This window comes from Malus sylvestris, chromosome 17 (genome assembly GCF_916048215.2).
Source record: "Malus sylvestris chromosome 17, drMalSylv7.2, whole genome shotgun sequence".
Lineage (NCBI taxonomy): Eukaryota > Viridiplantae > Streptophyta > Magnoliopsida > Rosales > Rosaceae > Malus > Malus sylvestris.
Window position 1 is genome coordinate 6,407,646 of NC_062276.1, and position 14,009 is coordinate 6,421,654.

Sequence of the window (14,009 nt, forward strand, 5' to 3'; positions counted from 1 at the left end):
GGTGAGCTCCTACTGCTCCGAGGACGTACTCCAGTTACACTGACTGTTGAGGAACCTAGTTAAAATCTTGGTGTCTTTAATATTTTGTTCTTGCATTTCATTTGATATATTTCCTGTGGGTTATCAAGAGTTGGTTCCATAAGGTGTGGTGCTATCCTAGCACAACATAGGTACCATAGTGTAGGTACATTAATTAGTCTCGGTGCCATAGTGGAGGTGCAATGGTGTAGGTACAATATTTTCTTCTTAAGTGCATTAGTTTAGTTATATTACATGTTTAGAGGCAATGAATTAGTCTAGGTATAATAGTGTAGGTACAATCATACTTATGTAGAAATTTCCTAATGATTGAAATATAATATATTTTTAGATGGATTGGCATAGTATTATGAATATAAAATGGTTTAAATTTGGAAGGAGGATGAAAGTAGTTTGGTTGATGCTCAAATATTTAAAGTTCAATCTATTTAAAATAATAAGAAATCAAGCTATAAATGAGATTTTAAAAGTATAATACTTTTTTTTGTCAAACGATAGATTTTGTTAGATTAGTCATCGATGAGATTTGAACCCTCGCCGTCATACAATGGCTCAACACCTTTCTACCAAAAACAGAAATGACTAGACATGTGGGATATGAATGCTAACATAAATACAAGGTTAAAGGTCTAAACATTCTTGAAGTTGGAGTTTATTACCGAATCGGGAACACATGCATTATACATTCTTTAGGCCCAAAAACAGAAAGAGTCTGCAGAAATCCCTTATCATTATTCCTTGAGCAAATTCTAAAAACTTCCTCAAAAGTGACAGAAACAAATATCAATGCAAAATGAGTAAACTGTTTAAGATGAATTGAAGGACCAAGGTTTTCCTTTTTTGTTGATCAAAAATATTCCAGCTCCGTAAGTAGAAATGAAGATCTCAACAAGAAGGGAAAATTGCATCCATACGAAGGAGACAACCGGAACACTAGCAAGTAAAATGATCGGAGCCACTATCCACTCTTTTGCTTCCAGCATAAGAAAAAGGGTTGAAGAAAACGCGATCATCATGGTAACGATAGAGGAGAAAAGGGTGAAAAGGCCTATCATCATCTTTGTTGGCAGTGATTTCAGGAAATCATCTTCAGCATAACGCGAGTTGAGGATTCCTAAGAATGTCACAACTGAAGTTGTAGAAGAAAAAAGTGAAAAGACATCCGCGGCTATGAAAACCATAAATATCCTTTTATTTAAAAACACGGGAAAGCCTGCCTTGATTCCACCAGGAACTGAGAACACTGCAATAAACATAATTGTAACAATAAGAGCAGCTACAACCGTACAAGAAGTTGCAGTTGCTTTCATTGATCTTTCACATTCGTTTGCCAATTCCTTGTGGTTCTTTGTAAATAGGTCACGGGCGGTCATGCCATCTGTATAGTTAACAACTTCAAGAAACTTGGAAGGTACAATTTTCTCCACCTCCTGCATTTCAGTGAATTGAAGAAACTTAAATATCTTTCTTTAATTTATTTTCTTCAAAGGCACTCAAATCTAATCCCAAGTAATTAATATTTTTGTACTCTTACAAATCCTTGATGTATGCCCTTTGACCTTGAATATATATGCTATATGCTCAAATCTAATCCCAGATAACCTAACATTCTGAGTTCGTAACAGTAATCAAAATTTCATTTTTGCGATTTTTTTTTTAGACAGAATGTGATTTCATTTTTAATTTGGTTGTTTCCTATATATGAGAGTGCAATTGACCAAAAAATATATATATATATGAGAGTGCAAATTGCTGTCACAAATAATCAAGTCTAATCAAGTAATATACCGATTGACCACGTGAATAGAACTTTATACAGTAAAACCTATTAATTTATAGTGGACCTTGTGGATTGCTTTGGTGGTGAACTCATTTTTCCTTAACTCACTTGGTCTTATTAAACTCTCATCCATTTAGTCCAGCTTAAAATAGTAATATTGTTTGTAAAATTTTGGTCCCAATTTCAGCCGATCATAAATCTAAATTATCTCCATTTTGTAATAAGCTATATTTCTTTTAGATCACGCCCTAAGAAGAGAGGTGGTGTTTAAATAGAATACTCTCATATGGGTTTGAATGAGGCCACATACTAAAGTCACTTAAGTTTGTAATAATTTATATATATACAGATTGCTTAAGGGAAGGGATCCCTATTTTTTGAAAAAAATGGGGATTAGGTGTGGGGCCCACTCCACATCGAATTTCAACGATCCGAACCGTCTATTTTGTTAGTCTCGATTCATAGATCATCCTTGCAAAAATTCAATTCAATCCAAAACCGTTTGCCTATTTAATTATCAAGATCAAATTTCATTTTTCTTATATAACAAAGTATTCGTTCATTTTCTTGAACCCAATTAGATGTCTTAAACATTTCCGATTTAGCTAATATTTTGCAAGGATGATCTATGAATCGAGACTAACAAAATAGACGGTTTGGATCGTTGAAATTCGATGTGGAGTGGGCCCCACACCTAATCCCCATTTTTTTCAAAAATGGGGATCTCTTCCCTTAAGCAATCTGTATATATATATATATATATATTGGTGATGGTGGTGGTCAGTTCACATTTATATTGTGTCTGTCATAATTCGATATCAAATTTGTTGTCGATGAGAGTCAAATTTGAAATTTGATCAACATTATAGTGAAATTTGATTTCTTGATTAGAAAAAAAAAAAAAAATATATATATATATACACATATATAGGAAGAAATTCTAACCTTAAACCATTGCAATTCTCTCTGCATTTGCAATGCTGCACATTGGATATGTTTAAGCTGTGCAGGTGGGGATAACCTCGCTGCTGAATGTAGTAACGTATTGTTGAACTTATCTACTCTGGATTCAGTGCGAACATTCATGACTCGGATAAAGTCATGGAAAAAGTTATAGACTTTTTCTTGACGGCATTCAATGGAAAACTGAAACATGCCCCTTGCATTTTCGTCATATATCCCTAAAGCTAGGATATTTGCAGTAAACAGCTGACGAAGAAACTCATCATTCCCATGTTCAACAGCCTTGAAGAGTGCTGTTTGTACGGAACTTCCTTGCATTTGTTTAAGGCTTAAACCTTCTGTCATTTTGCACATGCCTTGTAAAACTTCAAGGGATTGGACATGGATCTGTTTCATTTTGTACATGTGATCGATTCCTAGGTTGACATAGAAGAATTATTAATCATTAAGTTTCGAAAAGTACAACCAAAAGAAGTTCTAAACGATGACTGGATAAATGTTAGAGTAAAACTTGAATGAAAAGATTAACAAAGTATTGAAATGAAGCATTACCGAAAAGTTTACAGAGATTTGAGACGAGCCCTCGCAGTAAAGCCATAACTACAATATTGCAAATACAAAAATGTTTTGCATTAGCTATTCAAAGAATTTGTTAATTAGGTATGATCTATAAGAAAGTAAAAGATGCGCCTGAGGTCATAACTCTCGTTTTACTATATATGCACTGGGAAAAAAAAGCATAGTGCCATTTTATATGGATATTGCATACCTGAGCGAATTATGAAATCCCCTTGATCATTAACCGGGTCATTGGCTTGTTTTTGAACATCTATACGAACATCACGGATCCCAGAAGCATGTCGTATGTGTATACCTATCAAGAAAATAAACACATGCCTCTAGTCAATATATAGAACTTTTTTTAAGTCAAGGGTCTAGAAATATTGATCCTTTTCTTTTACTGTATAAATATTTAGAGTAAATTGTAGCAATGGTCCCTAAATTTTAATCAAATTGGAGCAATGGTCTCTCAATTAAAAATCCATTACCATTGGTCCCTCAACGTATCAAAATGTATAGCTATAGTCATTTTCATCAATTTGTTCAAAATTTTGTCAAAATAAGTTATGTTGGAATAACCATTTATATAATTATGGTCCCTCAACTCATCAAAGTGTGTAATTATGGTCATTTTCGTCAACTACGTCAAAAATTTTGTCAAAACGAGTTATGTTGGAAGGACCATTGCTACAATTGGGTTAAAGTTAAGGGACCATTTCTCCAGTTGAATTAAAGTTGAGGGACCAAAGGTAATGAATTTTTAGTTGAGGGACCATAGCTGCACGTTTTGATGAGTTGAAGGACCAATAGTAATGGATTTTTAGTTGAAGGATCATTGCTCCAATTGAGTTAAAGTTAAGGGACCAAAGCTACAATTTACTCAAATATTTATGTCTGTGAAAAAAGAAGTTAAGGTGCATACCCAAAATAAATGATTAATGGACACTGATAAGAAGTACACACTAAATTTTTTAACACTTATTTTTACACACTAAAAAATAAACTCAAGAGGGAAAATAACTTACACTATAATATTTGAGCAAGACCCAAAACAAAAATTCTAATTTAACTCATAACCTTAAACCTTAACTGCCATCAAATATTGAAGTTGTGCCGCTATAGAACTCATCGCATCCCACCTTAAAAAAACTTGTGAAACAATTGCGGGATCTGTGAACTCGAACTTGAAACACGTTTGTATATGAGCACATCAAGTATAAGTTTGTCTTATTTGTCTATTTGTATGCACGGGACTTACCGGTGAAGACAAACATAAGAGCCATTTAGGTTTCGGCGCATTGTTTTACTATTTCTTGACTTAAATTAGTAAAGAAAAGCATAGTGTGGAGACATAAATTAATCACGTCCAATCATAATGTGTGAAGTGTTATCAGCTCAATTTGATAGAACTACCTCTGATATCGTGAGAAACCACCATCTCCACTCTAATGGGTTAAGCAGACCAACCCTCTAAGGACCGGCAGATCAACCCTCTAAGGACAGGCAAGTGCCCACAACTATCATGCCCTAACCCTCGATTCTCGCCAAGCTAGCTAGCAAACATTTTGTTTTTCTTCGAAGGACATGGTTGTCAACCTCTTGCACCTCATCCTTATATGAAGTTGATGTTCAATCATAAAATCAATTAGCAATATAAGGAGTAATCCAACCCCTTATAAGTCTTTGCAAGGTTTTTCTTTTCACCAATGTGGAATTCTTTACCTTCACATCATCACACAGCCCCTTACGTCTGATTAACTTTTGAACCAAACATGTGGACAACAAAAATTTGGTGATATTAAGTACATGTGACCATTGAGCTTCATAACCTATAGGTGTCTAAGCAGGCAAGGGAAGGGAGACCCGTTGACTTGCCTAAGCCTGCTACAGCCTACTAGTAGACGATTTACGGACCTCTTCCACTATAAATAACCAAGTCATACAAGAAAACGAGTTTATCACAAACTCTATTTAGAATTCTCTACTGAATTTTAGTTTTTCTCAGACACTTTTTGACTTTGACATCGGAGACAGAAATCTCCATCTAGACATAGAATGCATTTTATTGTTTTAATTTTTTTTTCATATTAAGTATAAAATATATATATATATATATATATATATATATATATATAATATCAAGTTTTGAGATAAATCAAATTGCGGGAATCGTGTGCAGGTCTCTTTGCATGTATAACATTTAGGAAATATCTTATTGAAAAACCGGCCGACGACCACCCACTAGAGGGACTGAGAAATTAATAAAGTATAAAATTCATCATAGAATAAAAAATGTAGTTACTAACTGTTATAGATCCATTGTTGCCAGAATCTGAGACGCGTTCCACTTAAAAAGAGAGAGGGCATACAAGCCAATTCCTGTAAAGGTGTTTTCCCAGTAGAGTTTATGGCAAATGCCAAGTTTGGACAACGCTGAATTAAATCCAATGCAATATCTACAATAGGGCAAAAAAAAAAAAAGAATTATATACATGACAAAAGTAAGTAATCAATATTTGTTAGGGAACATGCTATTTAAACACATTCTCAAATATAGGTGAGGTCTATAATCAAAAGGTCCACCTTAGTTAGAGCGTGTCAGAAAATGTGTGCGAATATTGTATCGAAAACATTTATGTACCCAGTTCTTTGGAGCTAAAGCAGTGGGAAATAAGATCAGCACCAGTTCGACAGTTATCTTGGGTCGACGTCAAAGCTTCCAATGGAGTAACTGAATAGAGATAGCGAGCCAATCTCCAATGGCCGCCATGACAAGCCATGATCAGTGGGATCATATTCAGGAGATTGCATGGTATGCAAAGCAATCTCTTGTTCTTTTCGATTATGCATCTAGCCACTTCGGGTCCTATTAGCGTAGCTAAAGCTATAGCTGTGACACCATTAGCGTCTTCTATTTCCAAGTCTTCCTCTGTCATCCACTCCACTAGTTCTTTCGCCATATATTCGTTTTCCATTGAAACTGCCATGTGAAGAGCTGTCGAGCCTGATAATGAACCTCTTTCTCTGATTGCGTCGGGATGCATAGTAAGATACTTCTTTGCAGAACTCCAGTCACCTTTTGCAACAGCATCAATCAAGGGTTGATGGTAGGGGAACTCATTGAAGTCGCCGTTAGTTTTATAATGCTCTGTCAAGTAATATTATTTATTGTTTGTTAACTAAACGTAAAGAATTTGGGGACGATTTATACATAATGTTGAAATAAAAGAGAACTGAATCAAATAAAATTAAACAAAACAATAAAGATTCATGCATGCTGCAGTAGATATCACATAATATTACTACGTATGTACCCTCATTCCGCGTCAGACCGGTATTCAACTCTTCATGTGCCATCAAAGGCACATCCTCTGCATCGATCACGCACGGTAACTTTATTAGAGGAAGAAAACTAAATCTTAATAGTTATAATATTGGAATTAACTAGGAAAGGAGACATGTAGTACGTGCGTACACGTACCTGTGTTTTCCAAGGCTGGATCGGCCGGCTTCAACTTTTCAGCCAAAGTATCCCAGGCGACTTTGGCTGAGCTAATGCCCTGGATAATAAAATAATTATCATCCCCACAAGAAGTCTGGATTGCATGTAAAACCTTGGCATTATTCTTCCTCCAAACCATAAATTCCACTTCATGATCTTCTCGTCTAGGAGGTTCAGAGGTCTCTTCCACAACCTCCCAAAGATCTTGAGCCAACAAGTAGGTTTTAAAATGGAAACTCCAATCTTCATAATTATCATGACTAAGAACTTTAAGATTAGTGATTCTACTAGAAACAACTGTAGCTGCCATGTTTAATCTGCAAATGTAATCAATTATCCAAATTGATATTAGGTCGATTAATTAAGAAAATAATGAAACAAAACAATATAACTCACTCACTCTGCTCGATCCAGTAGTGGCAATCTTAAAAAATAAGTAAGCTGCAGCTATTATCCAATGAGCTTAAGTAAATTCCCACTCTGTGCACTTAGAGTGACCACACTTCTGATGTATATATAGATGTATAACAAATAAGCAATGAAAAAGGACAAGAGACTCGGAAGACTATGCCACCTAATACTCCATTAATTTCATTGTCGGTGTTAACTGCGCGTATTCAATAATGGGAGAGTTCTATCCCTAGTTTCAGCCATACACTTCCTGTCTTCAATAATTAACGGGAGAGACTTCCATCTACTTGCTGCCATACGAAACTGCTTGGGGCATTTAGATTTAAAAGGGCGTAAATAAGATTATTTTGTATTATGACCTGAATGTGTTTTTAAATTTAATTTTAGTTTTTTTTTTTTAACAAATGATAGATGGTATCTAATTTTACTCTAAAATTTAAAATTTATTATCACGTCATGTTAAATGCCCTTGCCCACTGTTATTTTTATTTTTTTTTCTAAAATTCCTAATTTAATATCAATTAAGGCTTAAAAATAAGAATTTTGATTTCTACAAATCAATTAAGAAATTTAAAATGGAAGATTTTTAAATAACAATTTGTTAATGAGAAATAAACTGTATATAAAAATTTCAACAGATAATGCACAAAACTATTAATATGTCGACATAACCACAGCAAGTAGCCCAGTGGTAAGGGCGCGAACTACGGCTTCCCAATAATAATAAAAACATGACAGGTCCTGGGTTCGATGCTCTGAGTTAGTGAGTCTGCGTGACTGTGGCCAAGATCAAGGTGAAATTCCCAACCTCTCCGAGCCCGGAAGGTGTATATATATATGTGCGTAAACATATATTCATGTACATATACACATATATAGGTGCACATATATACATAGGTTCCTATGTAGAGGTATACAAATGTATATGTAAGTGCATATACATACATACATACATATATATATTGGTACATATGTAAATGTACACAAATTATTTTACACACACACACACACACACACATATATATATAAACTATATATTAATGAAACCTTCTTTGTCAACCAAAAGACGGTGAAAATACAATTTGGTCTTCTACCACAAAATAAAATCATGGGTAGTTAAGTAAATTCATAGAAACTAAATTTTACTCCCATTCCACATTCCTCTTTCTTCTCCCTCTCTCCTTCCCATTTAAAAAAACAGATATTATCACACACAAAGTGTGGGACATTATGCTATATATGTGTGTGTGTGCGTGCGCGCGTGTGTTTGTGCGTGCGCGCACACATATGAATTGTTATCACTTAAGCAATACGATATTTAGAAACACATTGTATTTTTTTGAAGCATTTAAAATCCCCTACATTTTTTTTTAAAATTTGTTTAGACTAAATATTTGTTCTTTTATAAAATTTGATTAAGACGTTTTGATTAATTGTCACTCACTATGTTTCTATTTATTTAATATATATCCAGTTAAGCCAGCTAACAACTAATTTCAACAATCCAGAAATTTTAAATTCGTGCCTTTTCTATTAAAAATATTAATTTAACTAATTCCACATTATCACTAAAAAAGTGGTAATTTTTTATTTATATTGTTATATATTAATTAGTCTCTTCCTACATTAAAAAAATTCATTAATACTTTCATAAGAAAACTTCATTAATTTTTTACAATTTTACATATAGTTATATAAAAAATGTGTTTAAAACTTCTAGTACATTTGAAATAAATGTACTGACTTTTAATACATTTAGATTCTAAATGTACCAAGAAACATAATGTACCATAAAATTAAATGTATCCATATTATAAGTGATCAAACGTACATATATAATCAAACGATCATACAATCAAATTTACCTTCATTGTGTTTATGTATGTGATAATGAGTTTTGAACATTCTATTTAATTCACTAAAATAAATATTATAATAAAATATAAAAAGTTCTAAAATTGACACAATGAGATGCATATAACTATTGAGCAGGAGAACAAAATTGTGGTGTATAATAATACTGCATTTTTACTTATTTAATTCTTTTAAAGTGTTGTACTTTGCAATATATGTTATTTTATGGGCAGAATACATGGACCATAAAACCCTTTGCGATGGAACTAATTAGTATTTATGTCATTAGCATGATAAGTCAGGGCGATGAGATGAGACTACTGAACTTGAGAGTTTCGTCGGCCTTGTATTGATATTGTTTAATATCTGCTTAGGAATATGCATATGTAGTCTTCCACTTAAAAAAATGTTATATTTTATTTCGTAAAACAACCTAGCTGCTCTCAATTTGGAGTGAATAGCGAGAAGAGCTACGATAAGTCAACAAAATACTAATCCAAAGTGTTATCTGATACTCTTCACTTCCGATGTCCCTAGCGTTTCTCCTAGTGTAGTAAAACATGCTAGTCAAAGGATTCCACGTCCGATTCACAGTATAGGTTACATTGTTCAAGTTATGTGAACCCCAATAATATGGAAGATTCATAAACAAGTAGAAAATTCATCAAATTATTCAACTTGTCCTTAGAAGTCGAACGCCATTAAGCTTTCATTCCCATAAAGAAGTAGAAACTTCACTAAATTATTCAATTTGGGATTTTATTTTCTAAATGGGTGTAAAGTAACTTTACATTATAAATTGGGTTTGTGAGGGTATTTTAGGTAGTAAATTTGGGTTTGAAGAGATATTAATTTTTAATTAAAAATAATATAGGTGTAAAGCAAATTGAGTATAAAAAGAGGTTATAAACGTTCAAATAAAATTTCTCTAGAATAATAAGAAAAAAAAAAAGGAAAACGAAAGTAAGTAAAAATCTTCTATTATAATTTAAAAAAAAAGTTAATAATTATTAGCTAGATTGTAGGTGGTACAAAAAAAAATCAATATTTAATCTCACACCCAGCGTTAATGAAAAATAGATCTTATTTAGGATTACAATTTAGTTTCCTATACCTCTATTATGTGTCCACCCATTTAACATGGATCTGTGTGCTTTTCTTAAGCTGCAATACAATCAACACTCCTAAACCATCTTTAAAGGAGATGTTAAAAATGTCACATGAACATATAACGGTAACAAATGACATACTGTTTACTTCAACCGAGATTTCAGAGATGATATGAAAAAGAATGCTCAGCTGACATAGACAAAGAGATGCCAAATTTAAAGCTACCTTCAAATTTGATTTTTGATATTTCCAAAAGCATTCCACTTGCCTTACCTTAAATGCTAGCATATTTAAGTATTATTTTATTATTTTTAAACCAACAACAACTCAAATTTTATCATTCTTGTTTTAAAAATAAATAAATGAAGCAATAAATTTTGGCATACCGAGTGAAAGGAAAATATTAATAATATGTCAAATTGCTAAGTCAGCCATCAAATTTAAATTTGATGTTTTGAATTTGACGTCTCCTTTGGAGATGCTCTTAGATCAAAATCCTAGATGGAATGCTGCTGTGCATATTTGACATCAAAAGACTTTGGGAAATTTTATTTAAACCCATGTAACATCTTTCTACACCCAACTTACTTTTTGCACCCATTTGATTTTTAACTAAACTATTAATATCTCTTTAAACTCAAATTTACTATCTAAAATACCCTTACAAACCTAATTCAATATGCAAATTTATCTTTACACCCATTTGACTCTTAACTTTATTAATGACTTGTGCAACCATCCAATGATTTTAGCTTTTGAAAAGCTATCAGGCAAGATGGATTTGTTAGCTATTTAATTCTTTATCCGAAGTGATTGTGGACGATTCATTTCCTAAATCAGTGTCTTCAAACATTGATTAGTTACAAGAAAAATGTAAATCGTATTGGAAGGCATGTGGACATAGGACATCGGCAACCATACATGTACCAGCAACAGCAGCAGAAATCGTATTGGAGTGTGTTTTGGGGTGCAGACAGACACCGGGGGAGTGTTTGCAACAATTTGTTGTTGCAGAAAGTTTAACAAAGGGTACTAAGCGAGATTGATGAAAAAAAAAATTGAAACCCAAATGCTCATCTTCTAAACTCTAAAAAAAGTTAAATTAAACGAATAAAATATCCATAAATCGAGTCCTACCTTAATTAGAGGATTTAAAACTTCAAAATCACCATATATCAATAAAATAAATTTTTTAAAAAAAGCTTGTTTTTCTCTATAACAACTGTTAAGGTTATGTAGGATAAACAAAGAGTGATGCTAGGGTTTAATTATAGTGTATGGGTTTATTGATAAATTTGAGTTTTATTATTAATTTTATTTGTTACTTAATAGTAATTATGAAATATGGTAAAATAGACAATTAACATTTAAAATTTAAGTTGGATGTATAAAGAGATTACATGGGTTTAAATAAAATTTTCCAAAGACTTTCCAACTGAAGTGTTATCTACTAATTGGATTTGAAGGTTATGTGATTAAAGCATCTCCAAAGGAGATGTCAAAAAGTTCAAGTTAGCAATAATAATAATAAAAGACAGCAACAATGCTTTCAAACCGAGAAGCCAAATTTGATATGGCATGACATTGGAAGACATATATTGCCCTTACTGTCAAATTTGACAGCAGCTACAAATATTTTTAAGCTAATTATTAACTCTTATTTTTTTAATTTTTTTATTGTTTTATTCTCTTTTCCATTTTCTCTTTCCTCTGTGTTTTCTTTCTGTGCCGGTCTAGTCCCCTCCCACATCCACCTCTATCTCAATTCTCCTCATCTCAATCCGTCTTTTCGTTGCCCACCTCTTAACCTAGCATGTCCAACCCCTATTAAAACCAATCGGTTCACCTGCAATATCTTTACTATAATCTCCCCTCTGCTTGCTAAGTTCCCGCCACTTATTTCCCTACCAAATGAAGATGTTGCGTTCCGCCCCCATCCTCGCCTGTTGGTCTCTCCGAGTCTCTTTCCACACGTGTTCAGGTGGCTTAGGTAGTGGTGCTAATCTCAATGCCAGCAGCGGCTGCTAGTTCATGAAGATCTTTTGGTGCAGGTCTTTTAGGGTTGGTGCTGATTTGAGGCTTCTTATACTTTTGTTAAATTATTTGTATTTGTATTCCCTTGTTAAGACCATCTCCAACCCTTGGGCTAAAAGCCAAATTTTTTAGCCCGGAAAATTTAGCTTTTAGCCCAGAAACATCTTTTCTGCTCCAACCCTTCTACCCTAAAATTTTAGCCCGGAATTATTAAAGAATGAAATTAGCCTAAATTTTTTTCTTAAATCAATTTTTTTTTTAAAAATAAATATGTAGATTATTGTAAATTAATTTTATGAACATTTTAATCTAAAAAAATTTAAATTCCGATAAACATTTCGCATTTAGCCCGGGGGGAAAGCTGGGGGGTATTTGGCCCAGAAATAGCATTTGGCATTTAGCCTAAAATTTTAGCATGGGTTGGAGAGTGTTTGGGGGGGGTAATTTGGCTTTTAGCCCAGGGTAACCCAGGGTTGGAGATGGTCTACCCTTGGGCTAAAAGCCAAATTTTTTAGCCCGGAAAATTTAGCTTTTAGTCCAGAAACATCTTTTCTGCTCCAACCCTTTTACCCTAAAACTTTAGCCCGAAATTATTAAAGAATGAAATTAGCCTAAATTTTTTTCTTAAATCAATTTAAAAAAAAAATGTAGATTATTGTAAATTAATTTTATGAACATTTTAATCTAAAAAAATTTAAATTCTGATAAACATTTCGCATTTAGCCCGGGGGGGGGGAAGCTGGGGGGTATTTGGCCCATAAATAGCATTTGACATTTAGCCTAAAATTTTAGCATGGGTTGGAGAGTGTTTGGGGGGGGTAATTTGGGGGGTAATTTGGCTTTTAGCCCAAGGTTGGAGATGGTCTAAGTAATATGATTTTTTATTATCAATTATCTATGTATGTAAAATTTTGAAATATATTATGAACAGAAAATAGTGTAATAAAATAATAATTTAATTTGACATATCAGATGAAGGACAAAACTTTGAAAAATGTCAAAATGGCACATAAGCTATCAAATTCAAAATTTATGTTTAAAATTAGAAGTCAAATTTGACATCAATGTTAAATTTATTTTTAATTAATTTTAATGGTGGGTCATTCCACTAACATTTCACCAAATAAAAATTTTATTTCAACATGTTTTTTTAATAATTACAACCATTTAAAGATATATTTTAATAAGAAAATAATATTTGACAATTCGGTTGAATAAGTAGAAAATTTGACATAAGATTTCAAATTATCACATTAGCCATTAATTATAATTTGACATTTCCTTTCACGGTGATCTTATTTGGTATCATATTTTTTTCACCAAAAAGCTGCTTTAAAGTTTTTTTTTTTTTTTTAATTTATGAAAATAAACGATAGCATTTTATTCAGAGAATGATAAATCAAACTTCATGGAAGAGGGCCTCCACAATCACTGCTTTAACGTTAAGCACTAAAACATTTGGTAAAAAGTAAGCAGCTTTGCTGCTTTCATAAAAAGTAGAGCTTAGCTCATTTAATAAATATTTTCAATTTTTGTAGTACTTTTATTAGTTAATTAAAGGACGTTTATCTTTTTACACACGTATTTTCTCACTTACAAAACAAAGTGAGCACCATATTACCTACCGCTTTATACACTACATTACCACCGTCATCATAACCACAACCACAACAATTGATGTTGCCAACCTTACGACCATTGCTGCCTTTGCATCCCCAATTACTATACATCATATTAACACCACCACCATAATCG

The 14,009-nt window shown here is 32.9% G+C and overlaps 1 protein-coding gene across 3 annotated transcripts; it reads right to left on the minus strand.

Moving 5' to 3' along the window:
• Positions 1-675: 675 nt before the first annotated feature.
• LOC126610054 (uncharacterized) lies at positions 676-7,475 on the minus strand. Of its 3 annotated transcripts, none has more exons than XM_050278027.1 (9): positions 7,242-7,473; positions 6,825-7,162; positions 6,658-6,714; positions 5,985-6,491; positions 5,650-5,799; positions 3,552-3,656; positions 3,335-3,382; positions 2,765-3,198; positions 676-1,469 (listed from the first exon to the last, which is right to left on the minus strand). In XM_050278027.1, exons 2-9 carry the CDS (start codon positions 7,153-7,155, stop codon positions 846-848), a joined length of 2,256 nt encoding a protein of 751 aa, XP_050133984.1. In that variant the 5' UTR covers positions 7,156-7,162; positions 7,242-7,473; the 3' UTR covers positions 676-845. The 3 variants fall into 3 exon arrangements, with proteins under 3 accessions (XP_050133984.1, XP_050133983.1, XP_050133985.1); XM_050278026.1 differs by having other exon boundaries at positions 7,246-7,472; XM_050278028.1 differs by lacking the exon at positions 5,650-5,799 and having other exon boundaries at positions 7,246-7,475.
• Positions 7,476-14,009: the final 6,534 nt, after the last annotated feature.

Bases quoted from the DNA above. Each gene is read 5' to 3' on its own strand.
- LOC126610054 (XM_050278027.1), bottom strand. From the start codon at position 7,155: ATGGCAGCTACAGTTGTTTCTAGTAGAATCACTAATCTTAAAGTTCTT. The intron at 6,492-6,657 runs GTACATACGTAG...ATTACTTGACAG, and splicing joins CGGTCTGACGCGGAATGAGG to AGCATTATAAAACTAACGGC. The intron at 3,199-3,334 runs GTAATGCTTCAT...ATGTCAACCTAG, and splicing joins AAATCTCTGTAAACTTTTCG to GAATCGATCACATGTACAAA.